Source organism: Jatropha curcas, chromosome 3, assembly GCF_041381405.1.
Source record: "Jatropha curcas cultivar XTBG-Jc1 chromosome 3, XTBG_Jcur_1.0, whole genome shotgun sequence".
Classification (NCBI taxonomy): domain Eukaryota; kingdom Viridiplantae; phylum Streptophyta; class Magnoliopsida; order Malpighiales; family Euphorbiaceae; genus Jatropha; species Jatropha curcas.
The window spans coordinates 30,313,409-30,327,533 of NC_143153.1; the positions used below are offsets into that span (position 1 = coordinate 30,313,409).

The window sequence follows — 14,125 nt, forward strand, 5'->3', positions numbered from 1 at the left end:
TATTAGTACGGCATTCCTAGGGCACGTGGAAAACGAGCTTTATTAGGCACCGCGTCTAAGTAACGGACAAAGATGACAGTTGTTATGGAAACAGACGAGTAACCACGTGTTAACTAGCAAGAGGTGCCATATTGGTAAAAACAATTGATAGTTCAACCTCAGACACACGCGTCCCCATATCTCCTTCATGTCCGGTTCCCGAAGCCACGTCATCAGATTTGTAGGCTAAACAACTTCGTCGTTTTCCTTGACGTGGAATTCATTTTTTAATTTTAAAAAATGAACGGGTTTTGCTTTGTCTCCTCTGTTTAGAACCGCGAATGGGATAAGACCAAAGAGGAAAAGGAAAGGGGGCAAGGGAGAGGATGCCACGTCATAGGTGGGAGAAGCTTTTGCCTTTGCCAGCTACAACGCATTAATGCAGAGATTTGTTTGTTTGTAGATTGATTTGGGAGTTTGTTTTTGTTTTTGTTTTTTTATTTTTTTTTGAAGGTTAACGAAAAGGACATACTATTTTTTGCTTGGGGATTCGTTACATTGATACCTCCCTTCAACAGTCCCATGATTCCCGCTATCGTAAGCCGTATGCATAAATCGTACACTCCCTCTCCCTTCGGCCCAAACCCAAAAACGTGGCCATGTAATTCAAGTCTTTCCACCTGCGCATGTTAGTATCTGGAAAACATATATTTCGATAATTTTATATGTATTAAATTATAGTAATTGAAACTATAATTTGATTGGCCCTCTCACTCGGTTAAAATATATTTTAATTATAATTATATAATAGTAAATTTAAATAGCGGATAATTTAATTTAATTTTTTGGTTAATAATGAGGTACTTTTTAAAGAATAAATAAAGGTATCCTTAAGTTAGTTTTTGTTTATATAAAAATTAAAATTTTGTCACTAAATATAATCATAAATGTTTATATTTAAATTGCATATTTGAATGTTAAGCCTTGTGCTATGTCAAATCAAATGGATTACGACTTGGCGAATTTGGGTTAAATAAGAACAAAAATTGTTAGGCCAAACAGTTTTGTTGTTCCTTTGACATACATATGCATAATGCAGACAACAATATGATATAAGATTAGGTCCACAACAATATATATTTCACCAACTTTATCGTTAGAATTTTTATTTCTTAGGTGAAAATATATTGATTTATAATTGTTTTCGAGGTAGATGATGCCATATTTATATTATATGCAATAAAAAAAAATTCTGTGTAGCATAATTAATATTTTGTAATGATAAAAAAAAAAAATTATATTTGAATAGAGGTTATTTTTTATGGGTGGGCCTATAATGATTTTAAGGTAATTTGTGCACAAATTATTATTAATGTGTCCAGAAAATAGAAACGTTATTTCGTATTTAGAAATTTTCAATCACCGTAATTCATCAGCTTATACCGACCGCTAAACTAAACATCATTTGTATATATTGCGTAATTAAGGGTAAAAATCCTAGCATTCAAATTATAACATAGATAAAGATCATATCTCATCCTTTATTCAACACCTTGTCTTATGAATGTAACAAGAAAAAATATCTTAAAAATTCAAGAACAATAAATAAAATGAAGTCATTTTCCACAATAAGTGCTAACTGACATAATTAATGTTGTCCAACGTAACATGTAATAAAATAATTATTAATAAAAATCAATTTCTTACAAATATTAAATTGGTCTCTATACTAAAATAAAATGAAATTATACCATAAATCTAAGAACAATAAGCTTTTCTTTTTCTCCAACAAATAATTAATTAATTAATTAAGGTCCATTACTTAATTAAAGAGCTTATCTTGACTTTATTCCTTCATGGCTTGTTAAAAGCAAAAGGATTTAAAAATTTTAGAATAATAGATGTGACCCATATAGGTGGTTGATGATGTGTATGTAGGGGTAATTTACATATAGATTATAAAATAAAAGCAGTAATTAAAAAATATTTTAATTTTTGATGCCATAATCAAATTATTATTATTATTATTATTATATAAAATTAGAACTCAAAGACGTGTTTTGATTAGAAACTGCAATCGCCCAACTTACGTACTACCAACAACAATGGAGACATTATAAGATTATGTTTAATGTCTCATACGGCAGAGCTTTGATTTTGCCCATCCATGATCCAACTGCTCCTTTCTATTTCTTTCTTTCCTCTTCTTTTGGCTATTATATTGCTATATAAATTGTATGTGTTATGTAATGCTCTTGTTTTCTTTTTTTTTTTTTTTTTGTCTTTTTTTATTTATTAGATATATGATGCAGTTTGTCCTTTTATAAATACAAAGAGTAAAAAAATTCAAATTCAAACGTTTTTATCATCAAAGTTTTCATCAATTTAGTAAGTTAAGAGAGAAAATATATCTTTATTTATCTAAATTAAATTTCTTAATGAATAAAAAAATAAAGCTTTATGACAAAATATTCTAAATAAATAAAACCCGCAGCCTTACTTTATTAATATATGTATAAAAAATATATTATATGTATATTTATATAGATAATAAAAAAATAAAAGAAAGCTAGCACTAAAATAAAATGGACTAAATAAATAAGTGATCTTTTTCATAGAAGTGGTCAGATCATTAATGAGTTCAAAAGGATTTTTAATGTCCATGAATTTTATTCTTTACAGAAGAATTAAAAGTGGTGTAGGATTTCAATGACTTAGTTTTTTTTTCCTCTTCAATTTTTAATATTGAATGGGAGAAAAACAAAAAGATAATAATTCTAACCATAAGAAAATGTCAAAATTAAAAAATTAATGATCAAGAAAACAATTTATCTTAAAAATAATCTAATTTATTTTTTTTAATTTATCTTAAAAATTATAAATAAATTTTTGAAACTTATATTTGATCAATTTTAGTTAAGAACAAAGGTTCATTGAACAGATTACCAATGGAAAAACTGTCTAATTTTAATTTTAAAAAGGCAGATTTTTACCAAGATAGATACAAAATTGAGAGAGCTTCTCCAATCACATCAAATATCTTCAACACCAAAACATTACCTACTCTTGGAATATAGATTTAGAGTGATAGAAGTGCTTTTTTGGGTGATGGTTAGCCTGAAAACAATTATTGCATGGACCAACAGAGCTCTCTTCATTGCACCAAAATTTGAGTCCCTGTCAATATAACAGGTGTAATCCATACAAACAATGGACCATTTAGTCTTTTTGTTTATGAAAATTGCAATACTCATTTTTGCTTTTCATGTTCATCTTCATGTCTTACATAAGTTAAATTTTGTTGACTAGGTGGTCCAAATAATTCAAAGTTATAGCTAAGCTAAAAGAGAGTAAAACGAAATGGAAAAGAATTATTTATATGAGGTTTAGTTCGTGTATACACTTACCATTAATATTGATAATTAGTTTTGATAAGATTAATGATTATTTTTTTCATCAGAGAAATAAAGAATGATAATTTTTAAAATAATAATTTATTATTGGCTGAGTGTATTAAAAATAGATATACATCTCTTATAAGCAAGTATTTTCTAGAAGAAAATTATTCATGCTTGGATAGATACATATCATCACTATGTTCTTGCAATAGATTCCCCTCATCTTCTTTTGGTAAAGTTGATCCACTTAGTCCAATTTTGAAGTGTCTAATGTTTTACAGTTTGCATTATCTTTCATTTGAGACCCTCATAATTAATTACCTATTAGGAAGGTTCTTAAACAAGGGAAAAACACCAAACTCAACCTAATTTCAAGTTAAACCAATATTACAACTTTTCTTCTTTAAATGAAAATTTTCTCTTTGCCTTCATTCATAAATTAGAAGGCAACCAATATTAATCATAATACTTTTAATTTTGTGAAAATTAGAAGAAAATCATATATTATATGCAATTTTCTTCTTTTATATATATATTATAAGTGTCCCCAATTCATTAGGTTAAGCTAATTATGCTCTCACTGCACTATGTTCTGAGCGGAGATTTTTATAAATAAATTACTTTCAAAAATTGAATATTTATAATATTATTTTCATAATATTAATTTTTTTCTTTATCTTGTATTTTTTTTTTACTCTCAAATTTCAAGTCTACCTTGGCATCTCAAATCAAGAATCATGTTTAAGGATAATTCCTACTATTTTTAAAAAAATATTTAAAACCTAACTAATTTTTCAAAAAATTAAAATGCTTTTTCCCCATAAAAACATAAAAGGAATATGCTCATCTCAAAAAAAAAAAAAAAAAAAAATCTCATTAGTCATAAAGGAGCATACCCCAGTACTTGTAACTTTTCTTGCAGGAGAAAATAAATGTCTTAGCACTCACGTTGAAGAATTTCCCTTCTAGATTAATTAATTAAAACTTATATATAGTTGTATGGCACTTTGCATAACATTGTGGAATAATAATAATAATTAATAATATATAATTATATATTATATACCTACTTTAATCATTGTACAATACATAACGCATGCATCATCTGAATCCTGTTAATTAAAAAAGAAATTTGTGGGAGCAGTCAGTCCTTTTCTTCTTTCTTTATCAGATTACTATTTGAAGCTTTTGATTAATTAAGTTGGTGATCAATATAATATACACTTAGCAAAATTAAAGTATAGATATTAAATACAAATAAATAATAGTATAATAATAACTATGGGATCACTTGTCAAATTTTCTTTCTTTTCATCTTTGTTTCCAACTATAAAACCTTGTGCCCATATTCCCTCTTGCAATTAAGTAAAGACTAAAGCCACATTGATGGGATCTAAGCAACAACATATTTCATCCATCACTTTGTATTAAATGATACCTTAAAGCAATATAATTCATTAATTATAGATCTATATGTTCTCTTTTAGGCTTTCTATTCGTCGTCATAATAAACGACTAAGATCTTCGTAAAAGTGAGAAACATAAATTCGATTCGATAAAAACACACTTATTGAGAGGTTAAAAAAACCTTATGTTTTATAGCTGGAATGGAATTATTAGGAGGTGTGCAAAATGACCGACTAAACCAAATTGGTCCATTTCGGTTCGATTTGGTTAGCTATTCAAGAGAGATTTGATTGGTTGATTTATTTAGTTTGAACTGAATTTGTTGTTTGATTCGAGTCGATTCATAAAAATTTATCGATTGAGTTTAAAACTGAATTGATATGGCAAAAATGAACAAAATAGACTTAATCGACTGGTTTAATTTGGTTCAGATGTCAAATTCAATTCGGTTTGTTATCCAAAAAACTTCCATTACATTTCCTGATCTTGGTTTAATCTTATTTAAACGAACTGACCGTTAGCTCATTTTTAAAATTATACTTTCTAGTTAAACCGAACCGAACGTTAGCTCATCTTTGAAATATTTAGTGATAAATGAAGTAAAGCTTAGTTATTAAGAGTTAGGGGCCAATTATTATCGAGCCAAGTTTAAGTTAGTTGAAAATAGGAAAATTGCTAGCTAGTTAACCAAAAAAATGGGAACACGAAGAATCTGTTAAAAAGAGGTTGGAGAAATCATGAAATGGTTCCAAAATCTCACATGATTTAGAGAACAACATACAAGAGTTTGAGTACTAGGATTGAAGGTGGAGGGCCCATCCATTAAAGTCAAAAAAAGAAACAGCTAAAGGGTGGTGGACATGTCATTTCCATGAACTGGCATTAGTTAGTGGATATGAAACTACCAAAAGACCTCATGTCTTGCCCTAACAAAAGCTGTGTTACCTCATTAATGATTGTCCTCCAAAGGCAATAGAAATACTACGACGGACATTGGATAGCTACTTTTTTAAACTAATTTTTAGCGTTTTTTTTTATTAATTTTTAGCATTTTAATAAAAATTATATTTTACATTTGTTGTTTAATATTAAAATAATATTTTTATAAAATATTAATTTATATAATATTTAATTTTTAGCGTTTTATAAAAAATTATTTAAATAACTATAAATTATTTAAATTGCTAAATTCTATTAAAACAGCTAACAACTATCAAAACAATTAATTTTACTGAAAGTCTTACTGCTACTAGCTTTTCAAACAGCTAAACATTATTAAAACGGCTAACAGCTACCAAAATAACTAATTTTGCCCAATATATCATATATAATAAGTGAAAGGAGAAAACAGCATCTTTTTGAAATTTATTGTAAATTTTCTAGGCGAATTCTATTAACAAAATTGGAGGCTTGAAATCTAAAATAGAAGAGTTCAAGGCAATACGCCCGTGCCTCAGCTTGCAAATAAGTGTGAAAGAAAAAGAAAATTTTTTTTATTATATAACAAAATAAAATTTAAAAAGTAAACCCATTTGCAAATGAATATATTTTTCATTTACTAATTTTGAAGTATGAAAAATATAGACCTATTAATATAATGCACATAAAATTACGATTTAATAATAATAAATAAATAAATTCCATTTCCTAGAGTGTAAAGTGCCTCCATAGCCACCCAATTATATGGGCTTTTTGTCAAAGTGGTGGAGCCCTTTGTCTTCCTTTCCTATGGCCTGTGGTTAGGTGAAGGGTCGTTTTCCTTGGAGCTTCAAAGCTTAATTGGGCTAATCAATTTAGAGTTAGTACTAAGTTTATCTAAAATATGTAAATATATCACATTAAAAATCGTGATGAATCACATCATAATCCCAACTGGATATTCTGATAATTCTTGTATTTTGTGCCCATTCCTTTGCTTAGGTCCATGTTTGTGTTGATGGAAATTTCCAAATTTGGAATTGCAATTAGGACCATATAGTGTTTCAATGGTTTTTAAAGAGGATTTTTAGACCTAATTTCCATTTCCATATAATTTTTTTCTAAAATAGCCAAGTTCCTAATTATCTTTTCCCTATATATTCATGCCTATTCTCCATGTGTTGTTCCCAAATTACTGTTAGGCAAGTTATTCAAATGCAAATTTTCTAAATTGTAATCATACCTCACAAATTTTCTATATAAACATATTTTTTATAATAGAATATTATAATGATTTACTTGAAATTTGAAATTTATATTTAAATTTCAGTACATGTATCTTTGTGGTAAGCTTTCAACTGTCATGATTCGATGAAATTATAGCTAGATCAATTTCATACGTAAATTTTTATTTTTATTTATTTTCTTATTGTTCATGTATGGTTTTGTTAACAACCAAAAGGGAAGGAAAAGAAAAAAGAATATTGGAAATTAGACAGGAAAATTGAAATCCACTTCCTAAAATTACCTAACTTAGTGATGATTTCAAAATTGAAGTAATGGATGGTATGTTTGGTCTTGTGGGGTGTGCTTTGGACTGAGGTGTGAACACAAAATATTTCAGTTTTCATGTTTTGCTCTTTTCATGAGACGTAGGCACAATTTGTTGCTCTTGGTTGTTCGTTTCTGGCCGCCAAGTATTTTTGTAGATTTTTATTTTTAAAAAAAATGAAAATGACTCTTAACTGTAAAATTCTTAATTATTTTATATACATTTATATCATAAGCACATTTGTTTGATATATTTAAATTATTATTATCTTGAAGTGTTTTTGGAAAAAAGAATTTTAGAATATACCTGTGCTGATTATTATTTGTTAGACTTTTAGACATTTTCTTAAAGAAATTTTCAATTTATTTTTTTGTTTTATTATAATTTTTAAAGGATTTTTATTAAATTGGTTTAATTTTTGAATCTGGCTTGGCTCCTCCGAATCAGTACATCAACGTTATTATAATATGTTTTTTTTTTTTTTTTTTTTTTTTTTTTGGAAATTGGAATTGAGAATTTGTTCTACTTGTGCATGAGTGAGTCAGAGTATACAGTTTACTAATAGCACAAGTTATAGAAAGAGAAGTGGAATTTTGATTCTTGCAAGTTGCAACTTTTTGGTTTTTCAGTTTGATTTTCCTCTTCTGTATTCTAAAACCAGATACCACAAAAATTTATTTTTTTAAATTTTTAATTTCTCTTTTTGATGGCCGTTGTTTTACTTTAAACCACCTTCCATTCCCTTAACCCAAAAAATGGTTTCTCTTTCAGTTAAATTCAACAATTTTTCTTCAACTGTTTCTCTTTACAATGCTCTTATCTAGGCATGGCCATATTGCGGTTCCGGGAACCGGAACCGTCGGTTCGAACCGGCCCGGAACCGCAACCGGAACCGGTGAGAACCGGAACCGGGACGAACCGGAACCGGAACCGGAAAATTCCGGTTCGGTTCCGGTTCCAGCAAATGTGGAACCAGAACCGGCGGTTCCATAGAACCGGTCGGAACCGGAATGGAACCGCCGGTTCTCCGGCCGGTTAGAACCGCCGGTTCGAACCGGTTCGAACCGGCGGTTCTAGCCGTTGTAACTGTCAGATTTTTGTTTTTTTTTTTTTTTTTTTTTTTTTTTTTTTTTAAAATTTGTTGTTAAATGTCTTAACAACAAATCATTATGTTCAAACTTAAAAAAAAAAAAAAATCAATTCAAATTTTTTTTTAAAAAAAATCATTATGTTCAAACTTAAAAAAAAAAAAATCAGTTCAAATTTTTTTTTAAACCGGTCTTAAAAATTTGAAATTTTTTAGGTGTATTTTTAAATTTTTTATGTTCAAATAATTTTTTTTTTAGTTGGTCTTGATATTTTAAAATTTTTTAACAGTATTTTTAAATTTTTTATGTTAATATAATTTTTTTTTTTAAACCGGTATTCAAAATTTAAAATTTCAAATTATGCGATTCACCGGAAAACCAATCGGAACCGTCGGTTTTGTAATCGGATCGGAACCGGAACCGGAACCGGAACCGGACGGTTCCAAACCGGAACCGGAACCGGCCAATTTCGGTTCGGTTCCGGTTCCAGCTTTTCTGGAACCGGAACCGCCGGTTCCGGAACCGTGGCCATGCCTACTCTTATCTTAGGAAGGAAAAGAAAAAAAAAAAAATATAAGAAAAGTAGAAAAAGAGAAATAAAAAATTTGATTAGATAGATAATGTTAGATTAGAACAAAAAAAATAAATGGTAAGGTCATGATGAATTGTGTAGCACTAATAAAAAGCAATTAGTGACAAAATGCAATAATTTTACCTAACACTTGAATGGAGAGAATTTAATAGGTTAAGGAATTATTGTCCCCTTAGTGCCAGAAGCAAAGCCCTAAGGGACGGGTCCTATCAAATAAAGACAATAGGATCACTCAGCAAATAACCATTCTGTCTCACTCTAATACAATAAAATTACCTTGCAACTTGCCTTGCTAACCAAATCGTGATTAAGAAGAGTAATTAAAAATAATATATAATAAATGCTAGTATGAGATCATTTTGTAGACAGGTCATATCCCACTTTGTGAAATTGACATCATTTTATATAATTATGACATGAAAGTACTGCAACTGTTAACCATCATTATTATTTACTGGTTTTCTGTTTTCTTATTTTTTTCTCATTTTATGCTAATTTAATATTTTTCATTAATTTCATAAAAAAAATATTAAAAAGCAAAAATTACTACGCTATATGAGATGTAAATCACTTTGTTAGCCCAGATCGTAGCCACGGCCCACAATGGGTCTCAGGTTTAGCAGAATGGGCCTAACTTGGACTAATAAAGAAAGTTCGGTTCCAAAAAGATACTAATCAAGAAGAGGGCTAAGCCCAAAGTCAATTCACTAAGCGTAATGCACGTGTCAGATCCAGAGTAAGCTTGTACTTGTACATAGTGCACCAAAACAGGATACGAATGGCGGTAACATTACCGCCGACACTTCCAGTTTTCAATCTCTCTACGCTTCTCCGACGAAATCGCAACTCTGCAATAATTCTCAAGAATTCCTCGATACGGTGCTCATCATCTCCAACGGCGCCCATGGACCGGAACCAAAAGCGTGTGGTGGTGTGCGGTGGCGGCGTTATCGGGGTATGCACAGGTTATTTCTTAGCCAAAAACGGTGCCGCAGTTACGCTTGTGGAGAAATCGTCGGTGGCATGCGCTGCGTCTGGAAAGGCCGGCGGATTCCTCGCTCTAGACTGGTGCGACGGTGGGCCTTTATCTTCTCTAGCCCGTGCCAGCTTCAATCTCCACCGTTCGCTTGCCCAAGAGCTCAACGGATTTGAATCCTACGGCTACCGTCCTCTCACTGCCCTCAGCCTCACTGTAACAGAATCGGAGAGCAAAAATAAGTCGTCGTCGTCGTCATCGGCACGTGTTGAAAATCTTCCTTCCTGGATTGATGGGCCAGCCCGAGGTCCAAGAACAATCGGGTCAACAGAAACAACGGCCCAACTGCACCCACAGTTATTTACGCGGACTCTTCTGTCGAAGGCCATGGAAAGTTACGGCGTGGAGTTGGTGATAGGGAAAGTGGAGAGAGTTGCAGTGGAGGAAGGGCGAGTTGGCTCGGTAGTGTTGGAAGGAGGACGAGTTATTAACTCCGACGCGGTGGTTTTGACGCTTGGGCCGTGGTCTGGGAAATTTGAAATGCTGAGATCGCTGTTTAGAGTTTATGGGCTAAAGGCTCACAGTATTGTATTGGAGCCCAAAGAGGCAAGTGCTATAACGCCTCATGCATTGTTTCTAAGCTATCATCCGGCTCATGGAGGAGAGCCCATAGACCCTGAAATCTACCCTCGTCCAACTGGTAATTTGAATATTTTTCCCTGTTATGAAGTTCTAATAATATTCTATTACATTCTTTTATTACATTTCGTTACTATTCAAGAAACTGAACAATGTAGCCAAAATGTAATTGATTGAGTTGTCAGGGGAGGTGTACATCTGTGGGATGTCATCAGAGGTGGAGGTGCCGGAAGATCCAGAGGAAATAGTGGGTGATCCAGAGTCAATAGGGGTGCTAAAGAGAGTGGCTAAAACAGTTTCAAGCCATTTAGCAGAAGGGGAGGCACAATTGAAGGCAGAGCAAGCCTGCTTCCTGCCATGCACTGATGACGGTATCCCTGTAATAGGAGAGTTCCCAGGAGTGCAGGGCTGTTATGTAGCCACTGGACATAGCTGCTGGGGTATTTTAAATGGTCCAGCAACTGGGGCTGCTGTGGCTGAACTTGTGCTAGACGGAAAATCTACTCTTGTTGATCTTTCTAAGTTCAGTCCTGCCAGATTTCTTGGGCTTAGAAAGGGGAAATGTTGATGTAAATCATTGTACATAATTTAGGATATGTTTGGCGTTGTTGTTTTTCTGAATTTTTTCAACTATTTTAAAATTCTAATCATAAAAATTTCAAAACAATTAAATGGTACTATCAAAACAATTATAACTAGATTGTTTATTGGCAAATTAATATTGGTTTTGTTTGATGTTTCTGCTTGCTAAGATTTGAAAGAATATCTATAGCAGTTGGGATCACAAAATGCTGTCTTTAGTGTGTAGATTGGACTTTTGTTCTCTGGAAGCATTCAAAGAACTGATTCTCTCTAATAATCTCTGCATATTTTTCCAACACCCAAATCACAGATGGCAAGAACATAACATAACCATGCTAATCACATGCTTCCCTCATGAAATTCTGGGACTGTTGGATCCTGCGTGGACTGTATTTTAAGGGTTCCATCTAATAAAACCTCTCAAGCCTAATTAACTAGTGGCCAAGCATGTGCAATTACAGCATATAAATCCAAACACTTTTCTCCATTTCAATTACTTACACCCAAATTCATGATTTTCGTAAAAAAAAGAATTATTTTGTATTAATTAAAAATTTAATTGATGTGAGTGAGAGTGGGGTGTAATGACCATTACATTAATAATGTGAGTGAAGTGAAAGAGAGTTCCCTAGGTCAAAAGCAAAGAATATAATACTCCACCAAGAAGGAGAAAAATATCTTCCACCTTTTATGTGGCCCTTTCTTTTAAAGCACAATTATGTAGAATATGTACTAAAAAACATGTGCAGGGTAAATTAATTGTTCTACATTAATATTACTATTTAATTAGGTTAGTTCCATCCAATCTTGTCTGCCTCAATTAAAAGAAGGAAAGAAAGAAAAAAAAAAGAAAAAAATCAGTGGGTACGGGTGTATACTAAGACATACCCTAATAGTAAATGTACGTATGATATAAATTAGTTGGTATAGAGAACTGCTTGCTAACAGCTTAATGCAATATTGCCTTAAATAAAAAAAAAAACCGCTAATAATTAAGATCCCGTTTTCGATTGAATTTGGAGTTTATTTTAAAAAAATTTTAGGAAGAAAAAAAAAAGTTTGGTCTTGTTACATTGTTATTAAACTCCATAAAATTTAATTCTTACGAGAAAATGAACAGTTTCATTTATATCATATATGAAAATATGATATTTATAAACAAATTTTAAAACATTTTGAGGAATTTATTTATGAATAATATATAAATTACAACCAGTATGGGGACAAAATTTTGGAGGTAGCTTGTTTTGGTGAAATTTAAACATTTCATTGATTTGTTAGATTTCTTTGTTTGTTAAAAAAATAGGTCACAATTTGATAAAATTGATGAATTTTGCAATTTAGAGCAGAGAAAATAATAATAATAATAATTTAAACAATCGTGCGCTTTGTTTTTTCAACCAATTGATAGAAAGTGAGATTCTATAATTTTCACAATCTATGAATTTTGCATGGACTTTGTGAAAATTTATGGATTTCACATTCAATCGATCTAAACTACCTATCAAAACAATAGACTACGAATTTTTATGTTTTACTACTTTTATTTTATAATAATTGTCACATTTTTAAAAAATTATTAAATTTGTCAAAGTTACTATAAATTATTGAGTAAATTAACTTATTACCCCTAATTTAATGCTAATTTGATAAGGATTAAAGAAGCTAGCAACAATGGAACACAGAGTGTTTACAGGAGATGCCATTTTGGGATAGCATTCCCGAATCTCATACTGTTTATTCATATATCTGTGTTAGTATTTATACAAGAACTGAACCAATCACAGAGTTGTGTGAGTTGGCATTCTGTTAGAGTCTAGACTAAACTAACATGTCTGTGAGGATACAAAATACAATATATACACTTTACACCCCCCTCTCAAGCTGGATTTGGAGAGAAATCAACCAATCCAAGCTTGCAAACAAAAATCTGAAATGGCTGATTAGATAAAGGCTTGGTGAACAAATCAGCTAACTGAAGTGAACTGGGGAGATAGGGAGTACTAATAAACCCAGTTTGTAACTTGTTGCGCACCACGTGACAATCAATATCAATGTGTTTAGTTCTTTCGTGAAAAACGGGGTTAGCAGCAATGTGCATGGCTGCTTTATTGTCACAGTGCAAAGGTATTGGTGTAGGTACAAGAATATGAAAATCAGTAAGCAATGAAAATAACCATTGTAGCTCATAAACAGTGGATGCCATTGCCCTGTACTCAGATTCGGCAGAAGAACGACTGACGGTTGGTTGCTTCTTCGATTTCCAAGAGACCAACGAAGGACCCAAAAAAATACAAAATCCGGTAACGGACCTCCTTGTGTCAGCACAAGCTGCCCAATCGGCATCAGAGATTGCCCGAAGCTTGAAATCATTCGTGGCAGACAGAAATAAACCCTTAAGACTTGTGCCTTTCAAATATTTTACAACAGCCAAGGCTGCTTTAAAATGCTGTTGGTGTGGAACCTGCATGAACTGACTTAATTGCTGAACAGCAAAACTTATATCGGGTCGAGTAAGAGACAGGTATAACAATCGACCAACAAGACGGCGGTAGCAGTCAGGATCCGGAAGAGGATTGCCCATGTCAGCTGTAAGTTTTAGCCCCTGAACATAAGGACTAGAAATGGCTGTGGCAGCCTGTAAACCAGTATCGGCCACAATATCCGAAATAAACTTATGTTGCGTTAACAACATACCATCCGAGGACCGAGCAATTTCAATACCCAAAAAATACTTTGCAGGACCAAGATCTTTGATAGTGAACTTGGTATGTAAGGATTCTTTCAAAGCAGTAATTAAGTCAATCGAAGGACCTGTAATAAGACAATCATCAACATAAACCAAGATAGCCAAAAAGGTAGGACCTTGACCTTTAGTAAACAAACAATGATCATAAGATGATTGAGTAAACCCCTGTGTGAGCAAACTAGAAGTCAATTCTTTGTTCCACTGGCGGCCAGCTTGCTTCAACCCATAAAGCGACCGTTGCAACT

General features: G+C 31.8%; 1 protein-coding gene across 1 annotated transcript; it reads left to right on the plus strand.

Moving 5' to 3' along the window:
• Positions 1–9,682: 9,682 nt before the first annotated feature.
• Positions 9,683–11,170, plus strand: LOC105639770 (FAD-dependent oxidoreductase family protein). Its single transcript, XM_012223921.4, has 2 exons — positions 9,683–10,610; positions 10,735–11,170. The coding sequence occupies exons 1-2, from the start codon at positions 9,713–9,715 to the stop codon at positions 11,115–11,117; spliced, it is 1,281 nt and encodes a 426-aa protein (XP_012079311.1). The 5' UTR covers positions 9,683–9,712; the 3' UTR covers positions 11,118–11,170.
• The last annotated feature ends 2,955 nt before the right edge of the window (positions 11,171–14,125 follow it).

What these genes read in the sequence shown, in the direction of transcription:
- LOC105639770 (XM_012223921.4), top strand. Translation starts at nt 9,713, where the DNA reads ATGGCGGTAACATTACCGCCGACACTTCCAGTTTTCAATCTCTCTACG. An exon ending in AATCTACCCTCGTCCAACTG is followed by an intron (nt 10,611 to 10,734) that starts GTAATTTGAATA and finishes TTGAGTTGTCAG; the next exon opens with GGGAGGTGTACATCTGTGGG.